The sequence below is a fragment of the Channa argus genome, chromosome 24 (assembly GCF_033026475.1).
Source record: "Channa argus isolate prfri chromosome 24, Channa argus male v1.0, whole genome shotgun sequence".
NCBI classification, from domain to species: domain Eukaryota; kingdom Metazoa; phylum Chordata; class Actinopteri; order Anabantiformes; family Channidae; genus Channa; species Channa argus.
Window position 1 is genome coordinate 7,589,590 of NC_090220.1, and position 25,768 is coordinate 7,615,357.

The 25,768-nt window shown below is 40.8% G+C and overlaps 1 protein-coding gene across 2 annotated transcripts; it reads right to left on the reverse strand.

Moving 5' to 3' along the window:
- Positions 1-105: 105 nt before the first annotated feature.
- On the reverse strand, positions 106-23,858 carry mark4a (MAP/microtubule affinity-regulating kinase 4a). Of its 2 annotated transcripts, XM_067494323.1 has the most exons (18): positions 23,291-23,856; positions 21,047-21,244; positions 19,633-19,686; positions 15,694-15,742; positions 15,326-15,391; positions 13,062-13,132; positions 12,913-12,969; positions 12,300-12,536; positions 10,613-10,732; positions 10,424-10,523; positions 10,206-10,315; positions 8,532-8,718; positions 7,983-8,194; positions 7,074-7,177; positions 5,978-6,262; positions 4,799-4,881; positions 4,145-4,189; positions 3,824-4,031 (listed from the first exon to the last, which is right to left on the reverse strand). In XM_067494323.1, exons 1-18 carry the CDS (start codon positions 23,342-23,344, stop codon positions 3,967-3,969), a joined length of 2,097 nt encoding a protein of 698 aa, XP_067350424.1. In that variant the 5' UTR covers positions 23,345-23,856; the 3' UTR covers positions 3,824-3,966. The 2 variants fall into 2 exon arrangements, with proteins under 2 accessions (XP_067350423.1, XP_067350424.1); XM_067494322.1 differs by lacking the exon at positions 4,799-4,881 and having other exon boundaries at positions 106-4,031; positions 23,291-23,858.
- Positions 23,859-25,768: the final 1,910 nt, after the last annotated feature.

Sequence of the window (25,768 nt, forward strand, 5' to 3'; positions counted from 1 at the left end):
AGTTATAAATATCTCATAAATCTCAGATGATCAAAAACTATCCACTAAAAATTTAATACTGGGTGCCAAGAGTATGAAATCAAGACACAGAAATGAAAGAAAAAATGCCAACATCAGTGAATTTTATTAACCTTCTGTTCCATGTTCTCCTTCTATACCACAACCACTGGATCTCAGCCTACAATTTCTTTCTGAAGGGAGGAATTAAACAGTACAACAGTTTAAAATTACTCATACAGGCCAAACTGTTTCCTTCTGTCTTTTTTTTTGCATATAACATCAACTGTTTCCAAAATCTGTTGCTGGAAATGACAGTGCATGTTAAATACTGAGCGTCCTGGGAATCATAATACTGTACCATCCACCATCACCATGTTATCAGACCAGTGACACAGTGTCTCTGAGCAGGAACACAAGTACTTACTCAACATGTCATTGTACTAAACTCATTTCAAGGATTTCTCACAGTGGATTCCACCTTAAGTTCATCCATTTTATACTGTTATACCATTTTTTATAAGAGTGAGCTGTTTTACACAAGTTATTTATCTTTTAGTCGGTTTCATTTCAATAATTTCGACTGAAATACTTCTCAAACATCCTGATAAATATTTACTATCAGGAAAGTAACATTATATTTCTATGGCTTGAATGCAATCAAGGGCTTTCAATGTGTCAAAGACTTATTGGAATGAGTTTAAAATCAAGTTAAATAGAACCAGCAGTAAAAAATTGCAGTTTTTCCAATGTCTTCGCTGGATCTAAAAAAACGAACATTTTTCTCACTGACTGTATGTTGTGATACACTTCATAGCATATCTACAAATGTCTCAGAACTCAGAAGCCCTCTTTAATGCACTGCACCTATTCACTAGCAAACAAAATGCAGAGCCACAGCTGTATTTCACCTGAACTTTCCGGTTTTTGTGAAAGGGGTGGAGAAGAACCTGGCACTAGCACCATTTTCTTTGTATCAATTCATGTCTAAAAACTGACTGTGCCTGCATTTCACAAAGCTTCTGATCATATGTGTGCATCATGTTTCTTTATTTACCCTAAAACCCAAACTCTGACGTCATGCATGATTGCAGGGTGGTTTTGTTCCTTGTTGTCACTGAAACTGCTTTAAACTATAATTACCTCCCTTGCTCTAGCTAGAAATAAACCTTGAGCTCTAAGATATATACTATATTCATATATTTTATATACAGCCATCAACTGACTGATATAAATCCTGTTTTTTAATGATATTATTCTAAAAAATAAATAAAGTACCTGTGCAAATATCCACAAATTGAAGTGTTTCACATTTAAGACATTGGCGCCCTCCAGTGGCTAGATCTGGGTATTACCTATACAGGTACACTGGAAGGAGCTGATTCAAGTCAAAGCAAAGTGCATTGAGGTCTATATTATATAATGCTAATATACACCACAATGAGAGATGTCCAGGGAAAGGACAAGGACAGACTCCTGGTGTCCATATTGGTTTCTGTATCTCACCCTAACGAGGAGAACAGTTCAAAACTGGCCTCCCCTGTCGGGCTCAATTAAACAGCGCACACCAAATGGGACTGATGCCATACATGGCTTGACAGTGTAATAGTGTGGATGATGGCAAAAGTGTTTCCCTGATTTAAGGAAACAATGTCTCAGACGCAGTGCTGAGGAAAGCCGCATGATCACTGTGATGACAGAATAAAGTTGGCTGGCACATGTAGACAGCCACGGTTGGCCTTACTTTTGAACGTAGAGAGTTGGGGAGTTTATAATGGGCAGGAAAGGCAATGAGAGTGTGGTAGGAAGGTGTTTTGGGTCACCATGAGCAAAGCCACAACTGAGAGATAGTATTAACAGTTAGTCAGCAGCCAAACAACATGATCTCTGTAGCCTACGTAAATATCACAGTACGTTATTCACTAAAAACAGGGAGGGAGAATAGAAAGCTTCCTCAGTTTTTTCTGTAACTTTTTTATAACATTAAATCAGTACTGTATGAAGGCGCTGGGGGTTATTCACTTTAAAGGCAACTGGACTGAAAGAAGAAAACACTGTCCACACTGCCTTCACCGTGCCTTTTCCAGATTCAGAGCACTCCCTGTGATCCCCACAGCCCACAGTCATCGGCAATGAACAGATCAGTTTATATATCGTGCCACAACAAGAAGAGGATGGACACTTAGAAGTATGTGTTTCTCTGTGTGTCATGGTGATGTTGTAATCTCAGAGGTTTTGCTGCTTGGCTGATCCTGTTTTAGGTGTTTCCCAATGACATACTGAGATGATGACTGAGGAGAGATCACATGGCACAGAATAGAAGTGCACTGCACTGACAATACACCAGACTTAAAGTAGTAGATGACTGGCTGCTTTCGAGCACGAGGTTGGCACGTTTGTAGCTCAGCCTTGTATAAACCTCACCTCGAAAGATTTCAACACTTTAGGGCTTAGAGATAGAAAGGTTTTCTCAGGGATGTATCACTGCTGTTGTGTCCTCCGTACTCAGAGGGTTGACACAAGGTGGGAGGTTGGAAAATCCATATGCTCTTAAAACCCTGAACAAGATTTGCAGTCGCTGACCTGCATTGACAGGTGATGAATCCAGCCAATCAGAGCAGAGCATGTCCGCATGTAGTCCTTAACAGTATCTGCACGTGTATTTTCTTCTTACAGTATACGGTAGATGAATGAAAATTATAGTTTGTCTGTTACTATGCTATAAGCACATCTGCTAGATAGACTTAATTTTAATGCTAATGCAATAAAAATATAAGGTTCTCCCATTTTTTTGATACATAAAAATTTAGCAGAGGAGTTTATCTCTCAATTTATCTTATCTACAATTTAATTTTGATTTGTCTTAAGCAGAAAACTGTGAGGTTCAGTCACTGTACTAGCTCTCAGTCATCCTCTGATTGGATTTTTTATCATCTCAGCCTCTGATTGGCTGTTTCAAAGGTCTGTAAACCCTACCTCTTATGACCTTAATCCAATGCAGTCATCACTGCTGTATGTATGTGAAACAAAGCAGCGCAACCCTCTGCAGCTGCTTATCTCATCAGTGAGCGACCCTCTCCACCTTTGTGCATGTTATTGTCCCGAGGTGATGAAAAGTCAGCAATTATCATCAGTGAGGAAGAAAATAAAGAACAGTCTATGTGAAGGTGGCGTATAAAAGAACAGTTTAAAAAAAGGACTGGCTTGTCGATAATGTGTGATACAAGATATCATGAGATACAGTTTGTCTGTAGTGGTGAAAGTGGGTAAAAACAATGATCAGAGCAATAAATAACAAAATCATTATGGCTAGAATAGCAATAAAAAATTATCTAACTAGGCTGTCTGATCCATGTCCAGTAGGTGCAGTAGCTCAGTGAAGAAGGTTGGCTGAGCTGGTAAGGGTGATTGTGGGAGTGGCGGGTTGTTGCCTCAGCTTATGTGACTTTACGTCTTTGTGTGTATGTGTGCCTCTGTGTGTGTGTATGTGTGTGCAGGGGTGGTGGTGGTGGTCATGAAAGAGACAGAAGGAGAAGTCTTTTTTTCTTGGGTCCAGCCCCTTGGCCTTGTTTTTTTTGTTTGTTTTTTTTTGTAATTCTAATATGTCCATCCCCACCTCTCTGTCTGCACAAACACATACACACACATACACTCACTCACACAAAAACATACACTTATTTGCAAACACACCCTCTGTTCAAAGTTCAAGGTCCTTAGAGATTTGGGTGGCAATGTCCCGAAAAGCTAGCGGTGCCCCCCAGAGACGGGTGTAGCGCACCCCGTTAGAAGTCTCGGAGTTGCCCGTGGAAAGATGGCACACCTCGGCCTCAAAAGCCACGCGGCCCCCTGCCACGCCATGGGTGCAAGAGAGCAGAAAGGGGCCGGCATGGTGGACCTGGCAGCCACATCCAAGCGCTGCCTCCCGCAGAGCCAGTACCACCTCTGCAGGGTCCCGCCGCCCACCACCTCTCAGATCCCAGCCATGTCCGACGGCCCGGGGCTCGGACGCTTTTTGATACCCAGGTAGATGGCAACTAGATAGAGGAATACAATTTTTTTTAAATTTTCAGCTACTGATGCTACTACTAAAGTCATGTTCAGAACTTAAATAAACTGCTGTCAACGGAGCTGGAACACATGTACTCACCTTGTGAGCGCAAATCTCCTGATTCCCTCAGATTCATTTGTGACCCTGTAGGACAAACAGGCAGAGTCACAGCTATTTCACATATCCCATGACTTATGAAGAACTGACAGCTCTCAGATGAGATGAAAATCAGCAGTTGATACAGAGCAAGTATCAACCACAAGCATACGATGTGCAGGACAGTGTGTCCTTCAGCTATAGGAATGCACTTTTGTGTTTTTTTCACTCACATCTTTTACGGCATGCAGGTATATATGCAGTCGTTTGAATTCAAATCACTTCTGTGATTCATACTAAATATTTTCATCTCCACTGTCCCCAGCAACATGTGGAATTACACTGAAGTTTTACGTCATCAACCAAAATCCAAACATGAAAGATCCCTTCTAAGGGTGTACTTAGGGTAATAATACATTAAAAGACTCATTACATCCAGTCTCTACTGACAATGAAAAAAAACATGCTTGACACCAAGTGTGAGAGACTTTGGACAGTATGATGATGATTAACAGGCCATGCACACAAACTGTAATTCAAATATAGAAGTATGAAAAAGTCAGGCAGGCATGGTCTGGAGCAAATTCCCACATGACCAGGCAGACAAATGGGACAGCACAAGCAGACAAGAAAAAAGCGAGAGACACGGGAACTTACTAACTGTTTTTGATCCTTGTGGAAGAGTACAACCCGAGACTGATTTGTTTGAGCCCTGGCGCTTGGATGGGTCAAGGTTGACCCTGATGCAATGACAGGGAAAAGCAGAAGATAAAGAGGAAATTCAGGGTAAGAGCAGGGGGCTGGGGGGAAGAGAGATTATAATTGAGTCACAGGAGAGCAAGTGGTGGAAAAGAGTGCAGCGCAGGAGCTGATTGGCAAGGATAAAGCTGAGGTTTGATAAGATTAGACATGTGTGATTATGACGACTGGGAGGGAGAGGGGAGCAGAGGATAATCCATGGCCACAGAAGAGCTTGCCAAAAGGCCTGGGTGAATACAATGTTGGGATAAGCACAGATCCAAACCAAGGCTGTGCCCAAGCTCAAAGGCAGAACCGAACAACTTAAAAAAGCATGCTGAACAATTCATATCATATACTGTATTTGTTATCCTAGGTTTGATTTACAGGGAATCTCACAGCAACAGGCAAACAAAATGGTAAATAAAAAAATAAGAAGCTACCAAATAAAAGTACTACAATCAGGGTCATTCTGCCCCTACAGTATATTATACAGTAAAAGGATGAGGGACCCCCAAATAAAATAAAAGTTAAGCTGAATTACGATTAATAACAAAACTTAATACCACTCATATCTGCTTCAGTGCTTCAGTTTTAGGGATGTCCTGATGCTGATACCAGTATCGGATCTTTGTGTACTTGTACTCTTACTCATAAAACTGCTTCAATACTGTGTTTTTCTTTTCTATTTGTTCTTTCCGCAAAAGTTGCTCTCTTTATTAAATACAGAATGCCACCATATTTGTTTTGACAGAAACTTCAAAGAATTTCCGTTTTTCCGCCTGATGATTCTGCTGTCCAGCAGCTCATTGTAGAAACAAAACAGTTTAGTACTTTTAATAGTACTCGGTATCAGTGGACACTAAAATGTAATTGTATCGGGACATCCCTATTCAGTTTCAGCTTGGCCAAAACATAAAAAAGTGCAAACATGTTATTTACTAAGTTATTTATTAAGTGATAAGGTGTTTGGTGGGTGTTTTTATCCTGTATGTAACTGTATATTAAGTTCCAGCAAAATGAGCATATTAGTGCTGATAACCTTCTCATCTAACTCCTATTTACCCACATTTCACACAAGTATAATAATGTATTTACCTGCGAGTAAGTTTCGAGGTCAGCTTGGTGAAGAGGTTGGACGTGGCCCTGGTGCGGGCATGAGACAGGGGGCTGGCATCATGGTGAGACAAGGTGGGTGATGTGGGTGGGGCGGAGTAAACCGGGGGGCCACGGTCCCTCAGCTGTCCCCCGTGAAAGGTGCTGCGGATTGTGGAGCCTCTGGTAAGTCGGCATCGATCTGTAGAGGAGGACGATGAAGCAGCTCCAGCTCCAGCAATACTGACTGTGGAGGGAGATGCTGCAGGCATGCGGTGGCCCAGGGAGCTGCAGAGGAGAACGAGACATAGTAAAATGATTTAGTTTGTCCGGCACATTTGTATAAATACTTTGTTTCGATAAAGTCCCAAGTTCCATAGATTTCGCTTTAACAGTGCTATTCATCATTTCACTTGCTAAAAAAGGATTCAGTATTTTTTCTGAAGGCTATACGTTTGAAAAAAAAGGTGTTGGAGTTACAAAGTAGTAACTAGAGGACATAGGCTTTCCAACTCAGTTGAGTGAAATTGTGGGTAATGCAGATGTAAGTTTTTGAGATTTTGAAATCACAAATTCTGCTGAATGTGTTCTCATTCAGTTTTATCCATAGTGTGTCCAAAAGTGTTACATGAGCTGAATCCATGAGCTGAACCGTCGTCAGGATGTTTCATTATTTTCCCATACAGATGTTGAAGTATTATCTACAGACAGTCAAACCCTCTATTTCACTTTGAGATTACAGGCTTGATGTTCGTAGAACTGAAAGCGAGCAGGCAAGTTTCCAAGACACAAAATGTACTAGGGAGTTCTATTTCAGATTTTCACACATCCTCCTAACAAGAGAGCAAGAGAAGGTGACAGCTGCTGCCTCTTAAAGTAAATAGTATCACGCTAAATAACAAGAGCACCCATCTTAAACCCAACCTTTAATATAGGATTTTACTGTTTACCTAGTGTTTAGGTCTTTAAGATTTGTACTGATGCTGGAAAAAATAAAAATAAAAATACTTCTTACCTTTATTCCGGAAATATCACCTTTAAACTATGAAAGACTCACACCGGTAAATACAAGCATTAAAACCTCAAACGCATACAGTACCTGTTGTCTTTGCCATTCTGTAGGAGAGAGTGTCTGTCAGCGCCTGAGCGGTCTGTGCACACGTATGTATTCCGGCGTGTCATGGCACTTCCAGGAATGTTATTCTACAGAGAGAAGAATAAGGTGCAAGACATTAGGTAAGACACATTGACATTCAGTGGAGCGAAATCCACAACACATCAGTCTCACATTTAGCTTAAACAGTGACAAGGATGTTTTACAAAGTGAGAATGTTCTCAGTAGTGATACTATTAATGTTACTATAACACAAACTCATATTTGGTTTTATTCTGGTTATCTCAGAAAAGTATCTGTATTTTGGGTTTAAATCAGTAGATGAGGTGAACACTGGAAGTTCCAAATCCTCAATACTGCTTCATTTTTTTGTTTGTTAGATTTAGTGCAAATAGAAGAAAGCTGTGTATATTTAGCTATAAGAAAAAATACATTTTAATATAATAACTTGGCTTCCTTTTATAGACACCAAAATGTTAAAACATTTCTAAAACTGAGATTAAATGAAAGCTCAAAAGCTTAGTGCAGGTAGAAATTAACAGCTGAAATAGAGCTAATGGTTGTAACTACAAAATGAAAAATAATAAAAAAATTAAAAATAGACAAATTAGCCAATTTTCTATAATGGTAAGAAACCAAGAGCTGTACGTGATTTAAAAAAAAAATCAGAAGGTTTACAGAGGTTTTACATGCAGGAGCTAAACATTAAAAGTGGACGAGACAAGAAAAACTAATTATTCAAAATCTCGAAAGCTCTTGTTGACATTTTAGTGCACTTTTGCGACAACTCTTATCTTTAATAAGTGAGTAAGGTAAAAACATGTGTGCAACATAATTCCTCAAGAACTTCACCTGAGTCTCTTCTCTGTGTGAATGAGGAAGTGATTCACTTACCGTGGTGGCAGTCATGTCTTTGCGGCGGTCCGGGATCTCAGACTTGTTTGGATTGTTGGCACTGCTGACCATTGGGCTGGAGGGAGGAAGGCTGTGGCTTCCCATAACGCTACAACTAGCCTTACGTGAAGGCATTCTTCCCTCCCGCAGCTCCCGGTCACCTGTGCTGGTCGGGCTCCGTTTGGGGTGCATGACGGGCATGGAAGGCCCGCCTTTGTTGTGGAGGACAGCAGAGCACAGACACAAAAAGACTCATATAAGGAATATTCTGCAAATATAGTGGGATACAGTGTGCATTATTGAGCTGAACGACACAGCTAGTTATGGACCTATGTTACCACCACTGTCAGAAGCAACTTGATTAATTTTAAATCCTCCATTTTAAGAGACAAAATCTGTTTTGTATTAGTTGTCTGAATCACTAACAAGCATCATTTATTTATGAGATTCATAGATTCATGTCAAAAATCCTAACAAAACTGTACAATTGGCCCTGACAGAATCTGTAACTAATCCAGAATGAATTTCAGAGTAAGAAAAGAGACTCACAGAAGTCACTGTGTCGTCGCTGCCTGTGGTAGGTGGAGGCACTGCGCTGGGTCTTGCTATGTGAGGACGAGGTGGAGGAGGAAGAGGAGCCAGTGGCTGAGGAGTGCTTGTTGGTCCCATTGGTGATGGGGCTGGGTCGAACCCTCGCCAGGGACAGGGTACTAGCTGTGCGAGTCTCACTTCCCTCCTATAAAATCACAGGTGTGGCTAAATGTGATGTTTTACAGAGCTTTCAGCTATACAGTTTGCTCTTTGAATGATCCTTTAATAACATTACTTGTGGTTAAGAAAGTAGGAAGTATCCTTATAGAGGTCATTTGATTGGCCCACTGATAAAAACATGTACAGTATATGACTCACTGAGTAAACCTGTTCAAGTAATCGTTAACACAAATCTCTAAGCAGCCAAATACAGGCTGCAACTCAGTGGATTTTAGCAATTGACATGGACAAGATGATGTGCTGAAGTTCAAACCAAACATCAGAACAGGGACGAAAGGTGATTTAAAATATTTAGAACATGGCAGGACTGTTGGTCTGAGTATTTCAGAAAGATCTACTGGGATTTTACAGAGAATGGTCTGAAAAACTGAAAATATGCAGTGAGTGTAAATTCTCTGGGCAATTATAACTTATTGATGCCAGAGGCCAGAGGACAATGGCCAGCCTTGTTAAGCAACTCAAAAACAACCAAAGTTACAACGAATGTATACAGAAGGCACAACATGTTGAACCTTGAAGCAGATGGGCTACAGCAGCTGAAGACCACAGCAGGTGCCACTTTTGTCAGCCAAGAACAGGAAATAGGCTACAATTCACAAGGGCTCATTAAAATTAGACAGTAGAAGATTAGAAAAATATTGCCTTGTCTGATGAGTCTGAAAATTCAAAAACAACATAAAAGCATGAATTAATCCTGCCTTCTATCCTTGGTTCAGGCTGCTGGTGGTAGTGTAATGGATATTTTCTTGGCTCACTTTGGGCCCCTTATTACCAAGTGAGCATTGTATAAATACCACAGCCTTACTGTGCATTGTTGCTGAGCATGTCCATCCTTTTATCCTTTTCCTAATGCACCATGTCACAAAGTCAATACTTCCATAGATTCAAGGTGCTAAATCTATGCTACAAAGAATTAAGGTAGTTATTGAGGGCAAAAGGGGAGGGGGGCAACCCGGTAATAATAAGGCGTGCCTAATAAAGAAGAAATATATACACAATACCTTGCAGCATTCTTCTATTTCAAAACTGATTAATTAAATTAACAAATTTAAACATATTTGAAATATAACAGTTGATAATTTTCCATTTTCCATACTGTACATAGATAAATGAGCTAGATATTTGAAGATATTAGTGAAATGATTAAGAATTCATAATAAATTGAAGCTATAGCGCACATCCCTTTTGTATTATCTCTAACAATAACAGACCATTTTTATTTATTTACCAGGATAACAGACAAAAGTCTGTTATCTTCAGACAAAAGTCTGTTATCTTGGTAAATAAATCAGGCTATATTTGTCCAAGTAAGATATGATAGACATGATAGTAATTTGCAAAAGAATTCTAAACCATCAATTCTTGAAAAGGTCACTGCAGGGTCCTCTATTAGTACAGAGAAGTAAAGAGCTACTATGGATGAAAAATATTAAGTAGATCTTCATAACTCACATCGCCTTTGCGGCCCAGCAGTAAGTAGGTGGCGGTGACCTCATTGTATTTCTGATTGAGGAGAGAGTCCTTGATTTCCTCTGGAGTGAAGCCCATACCAACCATCACCTCTAAAGAACACAAACAACCAAAAAGCAATAGACCTTCACATACATCCAAACTAGAATGGCAGGCAGGCCAACAGCTAAGCTGCAGTAGCAGTGGTCCAATGAACTCACCTATCCGAGCTGGATCACTGTAGTCCTCAACAGGTTCAACATGGGGTTTTAGCTCTTCTCCCTCATACCCTGTGTTTATCCACTTGTCCTTCATGACTTGCTACCAAAGCAGAAACAGAGAAAAGCTTCAGCTGTGCTGGAATTTCATGTGAACTGGGCCTTTTGTGCTGCAAGCATGGCCTTTCTTACCTCCAGGGTGCAGCGTTTGGCGGGGTTGAGCACCAGGAATCGGCGAAGGATCCCCTCACAGTCTGTGGACATATAGAAGGGGACACGGTACTTTCCCCTCAGCACACGCTCCCTCAGCTCCTGTTGGCCATATCAAAGGCATGTTACTCTTACAGTGCAGTGCAAAAGCAACTAACCAGTGGCAAAAATGTTTTTTAAGATGCCACATTATTTTAATGCAAGTTTTAGTCATAGAACAAATTACTGAACTCTGGCGTGTACACTCTCACAGCTGTAACTCATTTGGGTAGTCTTGTTGCCAAACTATCCCATAGTACATGAAAGGGCCTCACACTAGCTTGGCGGTCTCTGATAAGACCAGTCAGTGACGCATAACGATGGAAATCCTCAGGTCACTCCTTGGAGGCAGTAGGCAGGGGTGCAGTCGAATATGAAAGGGGTTAATAAATAAATATACACTTGTCTACACCCTCTGGTGTGGAGCTATAGGGGGGCATTCATTGCCATCTGGTGGATTTTGGATAAAAATTTTATTTTTAGGTTTTGTTCTAGCAGCAGGTGTTATTGTGTGGAGCAATAACTTTACAGAATATTAACAAAGGGAAGACAGAAAGTAATTCTTGAACACTATTCTTCATCAGAAGCAGTGGAACCAGCGTATATTATTCACAAGAATGAATAATCCCACAGCATCTGCTTTGGTGATGGTTAGTTTTGTGATAGTTTTGCTAAAGCTATATTTTTTATTTATTTTTTGCCAGGTCTGATCTTTTTGTTGAAGGTTCACAAAATAATGCTTGTAAGTACTATTGAGTTGAGATAACAACACTGTTGAGGGTCCTAAACTGACATCCATGCGCACATTTAACTGAAACGTTAGTCATGTGTGTACAAAGAAACAACGTAACACACGTGACAGTCAAATCGTGCAATTGCCTCAAAAACTGTGGTTATTTTATATTCCTTCCAACAAATCTAAAGCTTCCTCATGTCTGTTTACGCCCGTCTGTGTTTTTATTTTTACAGACTGTGATATCCTGACACTGACTGATGGTGACAGGCAATATGCCCATGTGCACAGGGGTGGGGAGCTAAAAAAACAACACTTAAATTCCATTCTAATCATTCTGGCACACTGTCAGAGATCAGATATGAATCAGATCTAGGCGCCCATACTGTATAAAAGTGGCCCATATTTGATTTGGAAAATCTGATTTTGTTGATGTTTGTCTTCACCTCTGTGAAAAAAATCAGAGTAACTTAAGGGTATAAAGGTCAGATTGGGCCACTTCAGTGTGTAATATGATTGCACCATGTATCACCAGTGTTTCTAAATCCCTTGACTGGATTTTGACTTTGGAGCCAGTAGGTCAAGGCACAAATCATCCACTGTTGCAGTAAAAATAACTAATCACAACAACAACAATACCAATAATAAACTAACGTAAAAGAAAGCGAAGGACAGCAAACACGCTTCCTCACAAATGAGTCCTGAGATGCACTGACATTCAAGACACTAAAAACCCAACACTAAGGATAGGATAGGCCAAACCACATTCCTCAGTTTTTTTTTTGACCTAAAATGTAGGGTGGTTGGAAAGTATGTATTGCAATAAAAGTATGACTGTTGCCATAATCCTGTGAGTGTACCCACACAGACAGACAGTCCCTCCTCACATCCACTTGCCTTCAGGTTTTGCCCATCAAAGGGCAGCGAGCCGCTGACCAGTGTGTAGAGGATGACTCCCAGACTCCAGACGTCCACCTCGGGGCCATCATACTTCTTGCCCTGGAAAAGCTCTGGGGCAGCATAGGGTGGAGAGCCACAGAACGTATCCAGCTTGTTGCCCAGCGTGAACTCATTGCTAAAGCCGAAGTCTGCGATCTTGATGTTGGCATCGGCATCCAGCAGAAGGTTCTCCGCCTGAGTCATGCATACATCGATGGAGAGGTGGATGAGGCAGAGATGAATAGCAGGAGTGGGTGGAGAAAGCAGTTGATAGAAAAAAAATGGAAAAGACAGATGTGAGGTTGGTGGGGGTAATGCTTGCGACTTGTTTAACGACATATATGCCGTATGTGAAACTGAGAGTTTAGAATTGGTATAATGTATTACAGCAAGAGCCAGGCTCTGACTGCCTTTCCAGCCGCCCATCAGAAAAAAAGCCTCTCCATGCTTTACTGTGCGATTAAGATTTTTAGCTCAGTATTATCTGTCATTGAAAGACGTGTCCTAGTCGTGGACTACCCTAATTCCTTTTCCCTGAAAGCAAGCCAAAATATCTTATAAGTCTTCTCACCTTCAAATCTCTGTGGACAATGTTCTTCGTGTGGCAGTAGTGGACAGCGGAAACAATCTGCAAACATGAGGAGACAGACAAAGCTCAAGTACAGAGAATTAAATGTGAGGACTGCTGCAATGTGGGCGTCAGAGGGGGTGTATTCGCACCTGTCGAAATTTGGCTCTGGCTTCAACCTCCTTCATTCTCCCATGAGACACGAGGTAGTCAAACACTTCACCTGCGAGTGAGCACAGCAGAAACAGATCAGTCATGAAATAAAGCCAAAAGCATTATAGTCATATTATTATATTAACACTATGACAGGGAACAGAGGGAACCAGCCAGAGTCTTTCTAAAGGAAACAAAATCTATGTACAAGCACCTGTTAATGTTAGAAATACATATTATGCTTTGCCTTAAAGCTAGAGCAAACAACTTCCTGTCTTCCTGTCCTGATTCTCATGGTAGGAATCAACCTGAAGGAATATCATTCAGCATACCATGAAACTCCATTTTAGGTATTCTTTACACTCCATATTGTTTGAGTAGATAACAGATTTTGGAATAATAAGAGTTGTTGTACAATGTTTTAGTAATAAACTGTAATTAAACATAGATTTAAGGGCACTAAACCACCATGGCCTCTCCCTGACACTTTCTTCGGGTTATTTTATTCTTGACCTAAAGTCATATGGCCCTAAAGGAAATGCACATTTGAAACTGTGTCTGTGACATTCTCCAAGGTCATAGTGAGCAAATGATATGGTCTGGGCCAAAACACAGACAAAACGGATTAGTGACAAGAAACTGACACAAATAGAAAACATAAAAGAGACTAATGGAAGCAAAAACAAAAGGAGACATTAGAAGCAGCGTGCTGGCATTATCCGTGAAATTGTGTTACAAGTCATTTTAAAAGAGCAGCAGCAGTACTGCATAGAGGTCTCTGTTATTTATGTTGTAGTTCCGTACTGTGTTAGCGTTGAATGTAGCACTGTATTAGAGGAGAGTCAGTCATATTTAATCTAAAGATCTTTAATTTAAATTAAAAGAGAAAGCATGTACTGTAAACTGCCATTTTTTACTGAGTACTGTTTGGTTGCAGTATCTCAGGATTTCCAAACATTATGTCTGAATAGGTAATAGTAAGAGTAGTAGGTTTATGTTCAAATCACAAAATAAATAATTGAAAAAACATTGCAAGGAATTGTGAAAATTTGTCTCAAGCCCACTTTTGACCCTATTTTTGTTCACTAGAGGTGGCAGCATCTGATTTTAGGTACTGTATTCACGAACAAGATTCATGTATTTGTTAAGGTGGACTAAGATATAAAAATGGATTTTCACACTGGACAAATATGCTTATTGAATTCTTGCTAAGAATGAGGTGAGCTCCTATTCCCATTCTCATTCATTACTGTAACTATAAGGCCCAGTCTTCAGACTAAAGTGTAGCATAAAAACAATACGTTGTAGTTTAATCGGAGGTTCTGGACTATTTCTTGTCTAAGTGCAATGAAGGCAACAGTGATGACAACACTTTGAGGGTTGTTTTTTCAGTAACCTTTGAACGGAGTTTGTTTGTAATCTGATGTTAAACAACTAAAAGCTGTTAGGCAAAAAAGACTTCTATTAATGTACTTTGTGTGTATGTGGCAAAAGCATGACAACCCATTTATCCAGTAACTATTTTACAGCAGTAACTTTAGCTTGGTGGATTTTTAGTTTAAGGTCAGGACTCTGACTGGGCCTTTTCAAAATAATACATTTTTTGTGCTTCTAAGATTCTCTTGTACAATGATCAGTATTTAGGATCCCTGTCTTGTTGCATCTTCCACACTCCAACAATAATGATGTAAACTGACCATTATTTAACATCTCTTGAATAATGCAAATAGGACCAAATCATGATCCTGCCATCAGCATGTTTAGTAATCATCTTGTTTCTTTTTCGAGCCTGGTGAGCATCAACAATTTTCCCCTTAGAAATCTCCTTTGTTCGATCCGACACTTCTACAAACCCGCATTGTCAAACTTTTATAGTGAAAGTACAGATTTCTACTGTTTAAATGAAGCAGGGCCTCCCAGACTCACACCTGATCGTCATCCTGACTCCAATCTTCCCTTAAAATTAACTGATAATCCTAAAGGTTCCTACACTTTTGCTCATTGTTTTTTTCTTGTTTATCTAATTGGTTTCACTACATGTGTACATTTCAGATCATTTATATGCAGAAGTAGATCAAATTCTAAAGAGTTCACAAATCTGCAAGCACGATGCATCCGAATTAATTAGCTAAAACGCATTAAATATTACTATAACAGGTCACACACTCCATAACCACAAAAAAAGTGCAGTTACTCCAAATGTGTAATCATTTCTATCATTTGAAGTAAATCATTTCTTGGATCTGACAGCTGATGTACCCACCTCCACTGGCATACTCCATGATTAAGTAAAGGGTCTTCTCCGTCTCAATCACCTCGAACAGCTGCACTGTAACCCAGAACAGATTCAAATCAAATATATACAAACAAATTCTGCTCACACTCTGTCTGTCGTATGCTGTTAATGCTATATGGGTTTTGAGCCATCTGAAATTTTAGTTAAAGAAAATCCCACTTTGTGACCTCTGTATGAGGTCTGCTCTGTCTCTTGCTAGAGTTCTGTCGATGAATAGTTGAAAGCTCATTCAAAGCATTATACTTGGCATGCATGGAAGCAAATATGTCACACACATGGGTGCACACTCATATCTACAAATATAAAGAATATTTAGATGAAAAAGTTTGCCTTACCTATGTTAGGGTGATTTAAGCCTTTCATTATTCGTACCTCTCGAAAAAGCTGGGAGGAAGAAACAGAGTTTATTGTAACGATAACATTAGACAAAAATAAAACTTCCAAATTTCAGCATTCAGTAAATGTGCAAATGTGTAGCAGTTCAGAAGTCCTGCAGGGTTTGCATCAGTAGAGCTGGATTTGGGACTCATAAACATGAATACTAAAAGATCAAATCTGACAACAAGATTGAAATTGAGGCCTGTTATGTGAACATACAACAAATATTAGGCAAAAGAATTCACCCGGCCTCAGAGAGCTGCCGGGGCATCATGTAAAACTTAGTGTGGCATACTACCTATTTTAACTTGACCACTATTCAAAATCCGAAGAACAAAAAGTTGTAATGCTTTCTACTAATTAAATCTGATGTTCTTGAATTTGATTTCACAGTGAACAATTTTCCTCGTTCTAACTCAGACACAAACACAATGATTTACGGCATTGCAGATGCAGATCACTGGAATCACTCGCATATCAGACCAAAGACCAATGTAGCCCACAGATTTCACTAAAATAGGTTTGTACAATTATATGACATCTGCTCACATAATTACATACAGTTCAACATAATTGCCTTGACAGAGATAAAACTTCAATTCTCTTATTGTGACTGAGCAGATAAAGCTCAGTAATCTGTTAAATTTAGCATAGCAAAAATTCAATGTGAATGTGTTTTTAAATTGCTAGACTCAGTTCATTAGTTTAGGCCTCAGTATAGGAACTCAGAGCAGAATCTGATATCTATTGTATGCGGCTCTTCATTTTTGGAGTCCAGTAGGTAAAAGAACATACTTACTCTTCAGCTACATTTGTCACTACTAGCTTATCACACCCAAATCTATGAGTGAATAGGCAATTCAGTCAGGTCAAGTTGCATTGCCAAGCTTTTGGAAAAGAATTACGGGATTAAAACAGAATATATTTGGTTTTTGAGTCATCAATTTTGATAGTTCCTTTTGTAAACTGTACACACAATGACACACAAACAATATATTGAAAATAAAAATCCAGAATACTTGTTTAATACACCACATCACAGATTAGTTAAAACTATAACATTTATAAATCGCAGTGCTCTTATATGCTACCAGCTCAAATTCAAATTCACAGCCCCAAACACATGGGATGTGGACCAACAAATTTGTGTTTTTGCCTAAAAATAAGAATATCACTTTCCATCTCTGATATTCATCTAAATAAGAATTTGCAGGGTGACAACAACCAACAAACCTCCTCACCATTAAAAACAAACTCACACAAATGTGATGAATGTGCAGCCAAAAAGGGACCAACTTCAAGTCTGTCTGAGTGTCTCACTGCATGTGATATGTCTACTTGGGGGATATATTTGTACACTTTGTCAGACCAGAGCAGGGGATTAACTTTGAGCCAGCTCCCCTGGTTGCATGCATACAGCAGCACATGCCCTCATTAAAAGGCCTTTGCTAAAAACCTGCGACTCTCCTCCATCCGCCACATTGTAAATTCCAACAAAAAAAGAAAAGATAGTGCGAGAAGGCTTTCTGTCCTCTTTTCTCAATCCTCCCCCTCTGCTATTTTCCGACGTATGCCCCTCCATCCCCTCCTCCTTCATTCAATTCTTCTAGCAGCCTGCTCCTCTAGCAGTGCCCCAACGTCACTGTTGCCATAGCGACCCAGTTATTAAGACCCAGCTCTTTCCCAGCTTCTCCAGCTGTGCTGGAGGGGATCTCGGGATACGTAGTGTTGAAGTATCTTATCGCATCACATTAATTCCCTGCTCATTACGACAGAGCTGAGTGGTCAGATCGGTCAAAAGAAAAAAATTGAACCTGAATTGTGTGAAATACATATTTTTTAAATCTGGCTAAAAAACAAATTCTTACTGACACATATTTTGTATCCAATTCCACAAAAGCCAGGATTAAAGTCTCTCCTTGAAATCAGCTCTTTCCTACTTAATTAGGATTGACGTTATGATTTCACTTCCCCTTTTCTTTTGTTATTTTAACCACACCTATACACATCTTTTTTGCTCCCCCCTATATATCTATATCACCATTCAGATTATGCTAATATGGGCTTCAGTAGTAAGGATTTTCTCTAGCCCACAGGTATAAAAGAGACCCACTATCATTACCAGCCAATTGTAGAATATTCTCTCCAATCAGCTGCCAATTGTTCACTGCTCTCCTCAAACCTGTCCTAAATGTTGCCATTGACAGCAGCAGTCCAGTCTTAGAAAGGCACTAAGTTGGAAGGAGGGATAAAATACAAGTTGTGATATCCTGCAAAACATCTAATATGTTTGGAGCCAGGTATAAAGAATCCATTTTCTGTCATGATATAAGCAGCGGCAATATGACAATTCCAAGTTATCAGGATTACAGGAAGCCAGTGATCAAAAGGGCAACAAATGGCTATGGGGGAAAAAAGCAATTGGGATTTGCATTTGTGTACTAAAGCTTTGATAATACTGTTACAATTGAAGGTCACGGCTATCTTTGCACTGTAAATATGGAGAGTGAAGAAAAGGTGAAATCCTAAAAATAGGACTCAAATGAAAAAATAAATAATATTTGAATACATTTTAAAGATTAATTAACTTTAAGAATTTGAGGCGGAGTCTTTTTAGACATTTTTATATGTAGTTAACAATAAAGTGAAAGGCACTAATAATTCTGGGTGCATACTAAATTTCCAATAGGATGTATGATAAATAGGGAGCAGCACTTTTCTCTCACAGGGCCAAGAAATCTTAGCTACCTCATGTGAAGTTTAAAAATACAGACATCACCCTGTCAAACTAATCGCACATATGTACTTCTCCTTCTGCTCTGTTCGCTTCTTGCCCACAGGCAGAGGAGCTCAGGAAGGCCAAAGGAGGAAGAAACTCAGAGTCATAGAGAGAGATAGAGAATCTTATGGCAAAAGGAAGAAGATACATCAGCCCATACAGAATGTGGAAATAAACACATTATGACCAAATATGGGTTCACAGAAAGGCCCAAATGCACGAGGAACACACAACATGGCAGAAAAGCAATTGGCTGGTGTGCTAGGGACACGACTTGGAGATGTCTGAGAATGGGATCAACCCTGACCAAATGACCTTCATGTCAGCCATGTTGTGTCTGCATATCTACCTTTTTGAAGATGCCTACATCTCTAACTGCTGAATCTGAGTTAGTGTGTATCTGCAGCACACTGAGGTTGTTTTGATAGCTGCTAAAAGCAAGGTGTCCACTGTTTTGCATGTTACTCACTTTAATGCACAACAAACCTCTAGTGTCCACCACGCAGGCTCAAGTGTCAACATGCTGACCAACAGGATAAAAAAGTCAGCCAATCAAAAGTCTCCACCTTTGTGACACACATCCGATTTTATTAAAGACACCTCTCATGATAACCAGCGATCATCATCAATGCAAATCAGCTACGTAAGCATTGTGGTTTTATTTTGTTATCCACTGAAAGCAGCTTCAAAACCAAAAAAAAAAAAAAAAAGGTGGAGTGGCCATGGTTTTAAAGATGAGTCAACCCACTCCCAGGCCCGTGATCAACCTAGAGAGAGACAAAAGATGATCTCTGGAGCAGAGGTCTCGCTCCCATCCAGTTCCTAGCACCAGCCAAACAGCATCACATCCTACGAGCCTTCTCTCTGTCAGCTGCTCTCCCATTCCTGCCTCTTCTGAGGCGGAAGAAGCTGAGGATAAACCTGAACCTCTCCAAGTACACAATGGCATCAGCACGTTGCTGAATGTGACCAAATCATCCACATTCTTAGTGCTTAGCGGCTGTTTATGAGGCCACATAATATTAGAGAGTATAATATGTGTATCATTCTGAACCAGACATGTGATGCACACATCAAACTCCACGACAATACATCTGCACAAGAAGGGCAAACTCACCTTTTGTAGGCTGGTTGGGTTCAACTGAGTTTTGTCAATGATTTTTATTGCAACCTGGAAAGAAACACGAAGGGCGTCATGGTGAGAAAAAGAAACACATCCCCACAGAATTTGCCTTTAGTTCTAATCACGTGCTTACAGGAGAGCATCCCGTAAGCACGTGATTACAAGTAAAGGAAAGTCTACTGATGTCACTGATCCATGTCCAACATCAAAACAACAACTTCAGCTTTCATTCCAAGGAGAATATTGGACTGTTTACCAAAGCAGGTGAATGAGGACTAAGGGCACAATAAAGTCAATCTAAATAGTTGTAATCCCCCACTGATTTACATTGGAACAGCCAGACAGGGCTAATGATGATTTACTGCCAATTCTGAAGGAAAAAACAACACTAGTTTCAAAGTGTTTCAGGAATCATAAGGACCTGGCCAAAAAATCCAGAAACTAATTAACACAGCTGTCTACTCGTTTTTAAAGACTTTTTTTGTTTGTTTGTCCTTTCGGCTTATCCCGTGAGTTCAGGGTCACCACAGTGGATCATTGTCCGAATGTTGATTTGGCAGTTTTTATGCCAGATGCCCTTCCTGATACAACCCTCCCCAATTTCTACCAATTTCTATCTGGGGAAGCAATGGGAAAGGATTTTGGGGATTCAGTGTCTTGCCCAGAGACACTTTGACATATAGCCGGCACTGGGGATCAAACCACTGACCCTGTGGTCTGTGGACGGCTGCCTTTACCGACTGAGCTACAGCCGCCACCTACTCTATTTTAAAGACTATAGTAGCTCAAAATTATACAAATTAAGTCGCTATTTAATGAAGATGTTTTTAAGTTTAAACAAATGGATTTATTAAAAAAAAACAAATGCTTCATACATATTAAAAACAGCAATATATTTTGGGTTGTCATGTCTTAAAACACCTGTTTTCTTTTTAGTGATGGAGGGAAGAAATTTAGTGGTCATATGGTCTAGTCAAAAGGTATTTTTACAACCTAAGGTACTGTAGCTATTTGACAGTTGTTCTTAATGGCTTAAAATTGATCTACAGTATAAAGCTTTTATTAAATGACCTATTAAACATCCAACAATCAATAGGTTACAACATTAGAAACCTTATTAGAAGGCAGTATCATTTTCAGTGTTTAGATCTTGTCATACATAAAGTAACTGAACAATGAACTAAAATAAATTTTGAAATGACCACTTTAATTTATTCTCATGAAAATAACTCAAACCGTAACATAATGTTATTTTACTTAAAAGAAAGACTCCCCCTCCTTTCAAAAAAGAAGATAAAAATCAATTTCTCTGAAAATCCTCATACTACATTCTGCAGCTTTTGTCTCCTTCACCCACCATCCTCCACCCAACCATCTCCATATATCCACCAGTGCCCCGGCGTCTCACCTCCCTGCCCGTCAAGATGTGGCGGGCCAGCTTGACCTTAGCAAAGTTTCCCTTGCCGATAGTCTTGAGCAGACGGTAGTTGCCGATGTGCGGCTGCTCGTCGGAACAGGAGGCGATGGAGTTCCTGCACCGGGCACCCAGAGAGCGGCTGGACTGGCTGGTAGCCTTGTCTGAGCGGCTGGCCCCCAGTGATACATGCTGCAAGGAAATGAGGGGCAAATGTGTTATCCTGTCACGCTGTGTCAAGTATTAACCAAATTCGGAAGGTCATCGAGCAGCCATTGGTTTACCAGATTATTATTATGTGTATACAACAGTAACTACACAGGTAAAGATGGCTATAATATAACAGCCCAGATTCATATACGGTACAAAATAGTGACAGACTAAGACAGCAGCATGACTACACCAGATGTTTGTTTCATAAACACAAAAGGAACGCTGAGCCGAGTGCACACATGCCTCTCATTTTTGGGTTACAGCTGTTTGCCAGCACATGAACACTTGAATGTAATGTTTTCGTCCTGGGCTGAGCATTATCCTGTTTATGGGTCTACCACTAGACCACTGTAAGATGTCTTCAGACAGTAAGATCATACTTTCACTGCACTGTGAGGCAGCCCTGTAAACAGTTGGCTGTGCTGTTTCTTCTGTGCCATGTTACGGCCTGATGCTGCCACTTGATTTTGGACCATAGAGCCTTTTTGTGCAGCAATGATAGAGTTCAAAGCTTTTGTCAAAAATCATTTGGCAGCAAAAGCATAAGAGAACGGGAGAACTACAATGTACCTTTACACAACAAAGCTTGGTGTATAACAGTGTACGTGCTTTTTAGTATGTGACAAATTAGGGAAATATACAAAGGAGGAAAGTGGAGAGATGAAACCTAAAGCAATATCGAGAAACGACAAAAAGGGAGGTGAAAAAAATAATGTAACCAGGAAAATTGTAGCTAATGGAGAGAGGGATGTAGCAAGAAAGAGTAAAAATGGGAGCAGATGCCGGCACAGTGGTCCCTGGCCAGTCCCAGACCCTGAGGCATCACACTTCCATCCCCCGCAGCATGTCATCTTGCTCAGCTTGTACACAGAACCACGCAGCCTTAAGCTCCACCTTCAGACGGGAGTGCCCTTCCCATGCTTCCAATCTTGGTCTCATGCACCCACCTTGAGCCAATTTTGGACCCTCTCCCTCCAGTCTACAAACCAACGAGTCCTAAGCTTTTCACAGCAGACACCAGAGTACAACCTGTGCCAACATGGCAGCCCAACATTTCATCCAGTCAATTCACTCTTCTGTTATCATTGCTTCATTGAAGAGTGATGAGAGCTGATCGAGATCCACTTTAATGGAAGGAAGGGATCTGCATTCATAATCAATCATGCACCTCGTAAATCCTCACACTTATGCGCACACAGTAACACACACACATACAAGCTCTAACAACAAACAGATGGGGGAGAATCTTGCCATAAGTGTGAGGGAGAGAAATGACAATGCAACCTCAATCATCTTGTCACTCTTTTGATATACATGTATACAAATGGATAGATTCTCTCTGCCTCACTTGGATAAACCCCCTCCATTGCCTTCCTTTCTGCAGGACCCCACTGTTTTCCACTGTACTGAATGTACAGCACTGTCTGACACCCACTGGCTCTGGGGTTGGGCGCTTTGTAGGCTGCGCAGCAAGGGACTGCACATCATTTTTACGCAGTAATCCCCTCACTTCATAAGAACAACCCAGATATTCTCTATCCATATATTTTGGCCTTCTGTGCTCTCGTCCCACCCATGTAATTTCTGGGGAACACACACGCACACACACACAGAGGTAGCCGATCAACAGCAGCAGCAGCAGCAGCAAGGAGGATAATGTGACACCCCTATCTCTCCACAGCCCTTGATAAGAGGTGACGGCTGGTTTTCAGGCTTTCTGCGCATATCCGCTGAGTGTTACCGTATGCGGATGGACTCATTCCGGGCTTTTTGGTTGCCATCAGCTCTTTCCCTGCGCAGATACTCAAGGTTAGCCCATTTTAAAAGAGGCTGTTCTACTAAAATAGCCATTCAATTTCACCTCCAGAGAGCTATCACCTAATAATGAAAAATAGCACCATCTATGACCCCGCCTGCACTGCGAATAAACCCAGACTACGTACATTAGAGGATCTGTGTTAAGTGATGCACGAATTATCATTTGCATGTACATAAATACCGGCTAAAGGCTGCAATGGCACTTACATGGTCTCCAGTACTCCTGTCGTTGCTAGACGGTAATGCAGATCGAGAAGACATGTTTTCTTTCTCCTTTTTCCCTGAGTTTGAATCACGCTATGTTTGCACGGATGCTATTTACACGCTCCACATATAGAATATCATCCGCAGATGCGACCCAACGTCCCGAATCAATCTGCCTCTTCTGCAAACGGCCGAGCCGTAGTCGAGAGGAGACCTCTGTCTATCATGGCAGCAATGGATATCTGGAGGGGGTGTCCTCAAACAAGCTGCATTTCCACCATGCACCATGCAAGAAAAAGAAAAAGAAAAAAAGAAATGATAATAGAATTCGAAAAAATACGGTCGATCAACGATGCAGCAAATGCAATGCAAATCCCGAGCATCGAATAGGTGCTAAAATGCGGTGATGTTTGGCCGGAGCCCAGCGCCTCTGTAGCGACTCTCCACCCCCTGCCTCATTTCGCCATACAAAACAAACACGGCTCCTTCTGGATGTGTGTCATCTCCATTTGACACATCAACACTGAGCAATATGACCGCTCACTTTAACCCCGCGACGCCAATGCAACAAGCCCCCCTTTGCAGCAGCTCGCAGAAAAACACAGCTTAAGGTGCAGCGAGGGGGGGGGGGGGAAGGCCGAAATGCTCAGAAATCGGTATTCTCGGTCGGTGAGATGCGCACAACAGTCAAGTCAGGCGAGAACACAGAGAGTGGATTTCCGGTTGGTGGCTCCAAGTATGGGCGACCGATTCACATCACCGTGACAAAATAATGTATTCATTTTAAAAACGTTTTTGACATATCGTCGCCTTGTTCATTTTATGTTTTCCTAAGTATTTTATTGTGTATTTCACTCTTTATAATATTTGTTAAGCTACTTCATAGTTTTCATGTTTTAGTCATTTTCATTCTATTTTAATTCTCTCTCTCTCTCTCTCTATATATATATATATATATATATATATATATATATATTTTTTTTTTTGTTTGTTTGTTTTTTCCTTTTGGCTTATCCCGTCGCCACAGCGGATCATTGTCCGCATGTTGATTTGGCAGTTTTTGCGCCGGATGCGCTTCCTGACTGGGAAGGGTGTCTTGCCCAGAGACACATCGACATATCGATCGAACCACTGACCCTGTGGTCCGTGGACCACTGCCTTACCAACTGAGCTATATTATATATACTTCTTAAATGCTATTTTATATTTACCCCAATTGATACTGGTTCTGGTGGAGGTTTCTTCCATTAAAGAGAGTTTTTCCTCTCCACTGTTGACTAAAGGCAATTGTTGGGTTTTCTCTATTCAGTATTATAGTCTTCACTTTGTTATGTAAAATGTCTTGATATTGCTTTGTTGGGAATTGGTGCTACATACATTGGCACTGAAACTGGATATTGAAAACCATCAAGTGTCACTTGCCTCTTCACCAGTATCCCCACCACCAATGCCCTGACAGTCGTTAGGAAAAGACTAAAAGAGGATAACACCCTGCACACCAGGAACAACTTCAACCCAGATGAGCTCAGCTCCTTCCTGGACTTCTGTCTGAACACTGCATACTTTATCTACAGAGTGGACCTCTACAGACAGAAACATGTCATCTATTGTTGCCAACCTATCCTTGGAGGATGTGGAGAACAAAATGCTCAACTCTCTCCCAGGGACTGCATCCAGGTTCCGATATATAGATGATACCTGGGTAAAGATCAACATCCAGGAGGTACAGGCTTTCACAGTCCTCATGAATGCAGTTGACACCAACATTAAGTTAACCACAGAGGACACCAATGACAACAGACTGGCCTTCTTGGGCTGTGCAGAGAACGTTGGGACTTGTGGCAACCTAGAAATAGAAATCTAGAGGAAACGATGGAAAGAGCAGAAACTCAGAGTCAAAGGAAAAACCTTATATAGCTGGAATGTAAATGATCTGCTTTTCTACCTATTCCCCCTCACAATCACAATCACACACAGATGGGGGAGCTGCTATGCAGCTGGCTAACACTCACCAGCAGCAACTAAGTTGGGGTTCAGTGTCTTGCTCAAAGGCACTTTGACATGTGAACAGAGGAGCCGGGGATTGAACTAACAACTGTGAGATTGGTGTATGACCACTCTACCTTCCTGCGCCACAGTCACCCAGGGTCAGAGAAGCTCAAAAGGATCTTCAGAAACCACCACATGCATGTTCATTCCAAACCAACCAACACACTGAGATGAAGACTCCACCCGAAAGACCAACCATCTAAGCACAAGAAAATCATCGAGGTGTATGCAGTCCAGTGCAGTGAAGAGTGCTCAGAGCTCTGCATTGAAGAAACCAAACAGCCTCTACACAAGAGGATGGGCCAAGCCTATTCAGGCCAGGATGGAACAAAGGCCTACTCTAGGGAATATATAATTGGGTTTCCCAGCCACTTTATTCAGAATGAAGAAGTTGCTTGGATAAGTAGCGAAACGTTTCTAACCGAAAAGAGA

Coding starts and splice junctions, on each gene's coding strand:
- mark4a (XM_067494322.1), bottom strand. CDS start 23,344: ATGTCTTCTCGATCTGCATTACCGTCTAGCAACGACAGGAGTACTGGA. Junction 13,133..15,325: donor CATGGAGTATGCCAGTGGAG/GTGGGTACATCA, acceptor GCTCACTCGCAG/GTGAAGTGTTTGACTACCTC. Junction 10,524..10,612: donor CCAAACGCTGCACCCTGGAG/GTAAGAAAGGCC, acceptor CTGCTTTGGTAG/CAAGTCATGAAGGACAAGTG.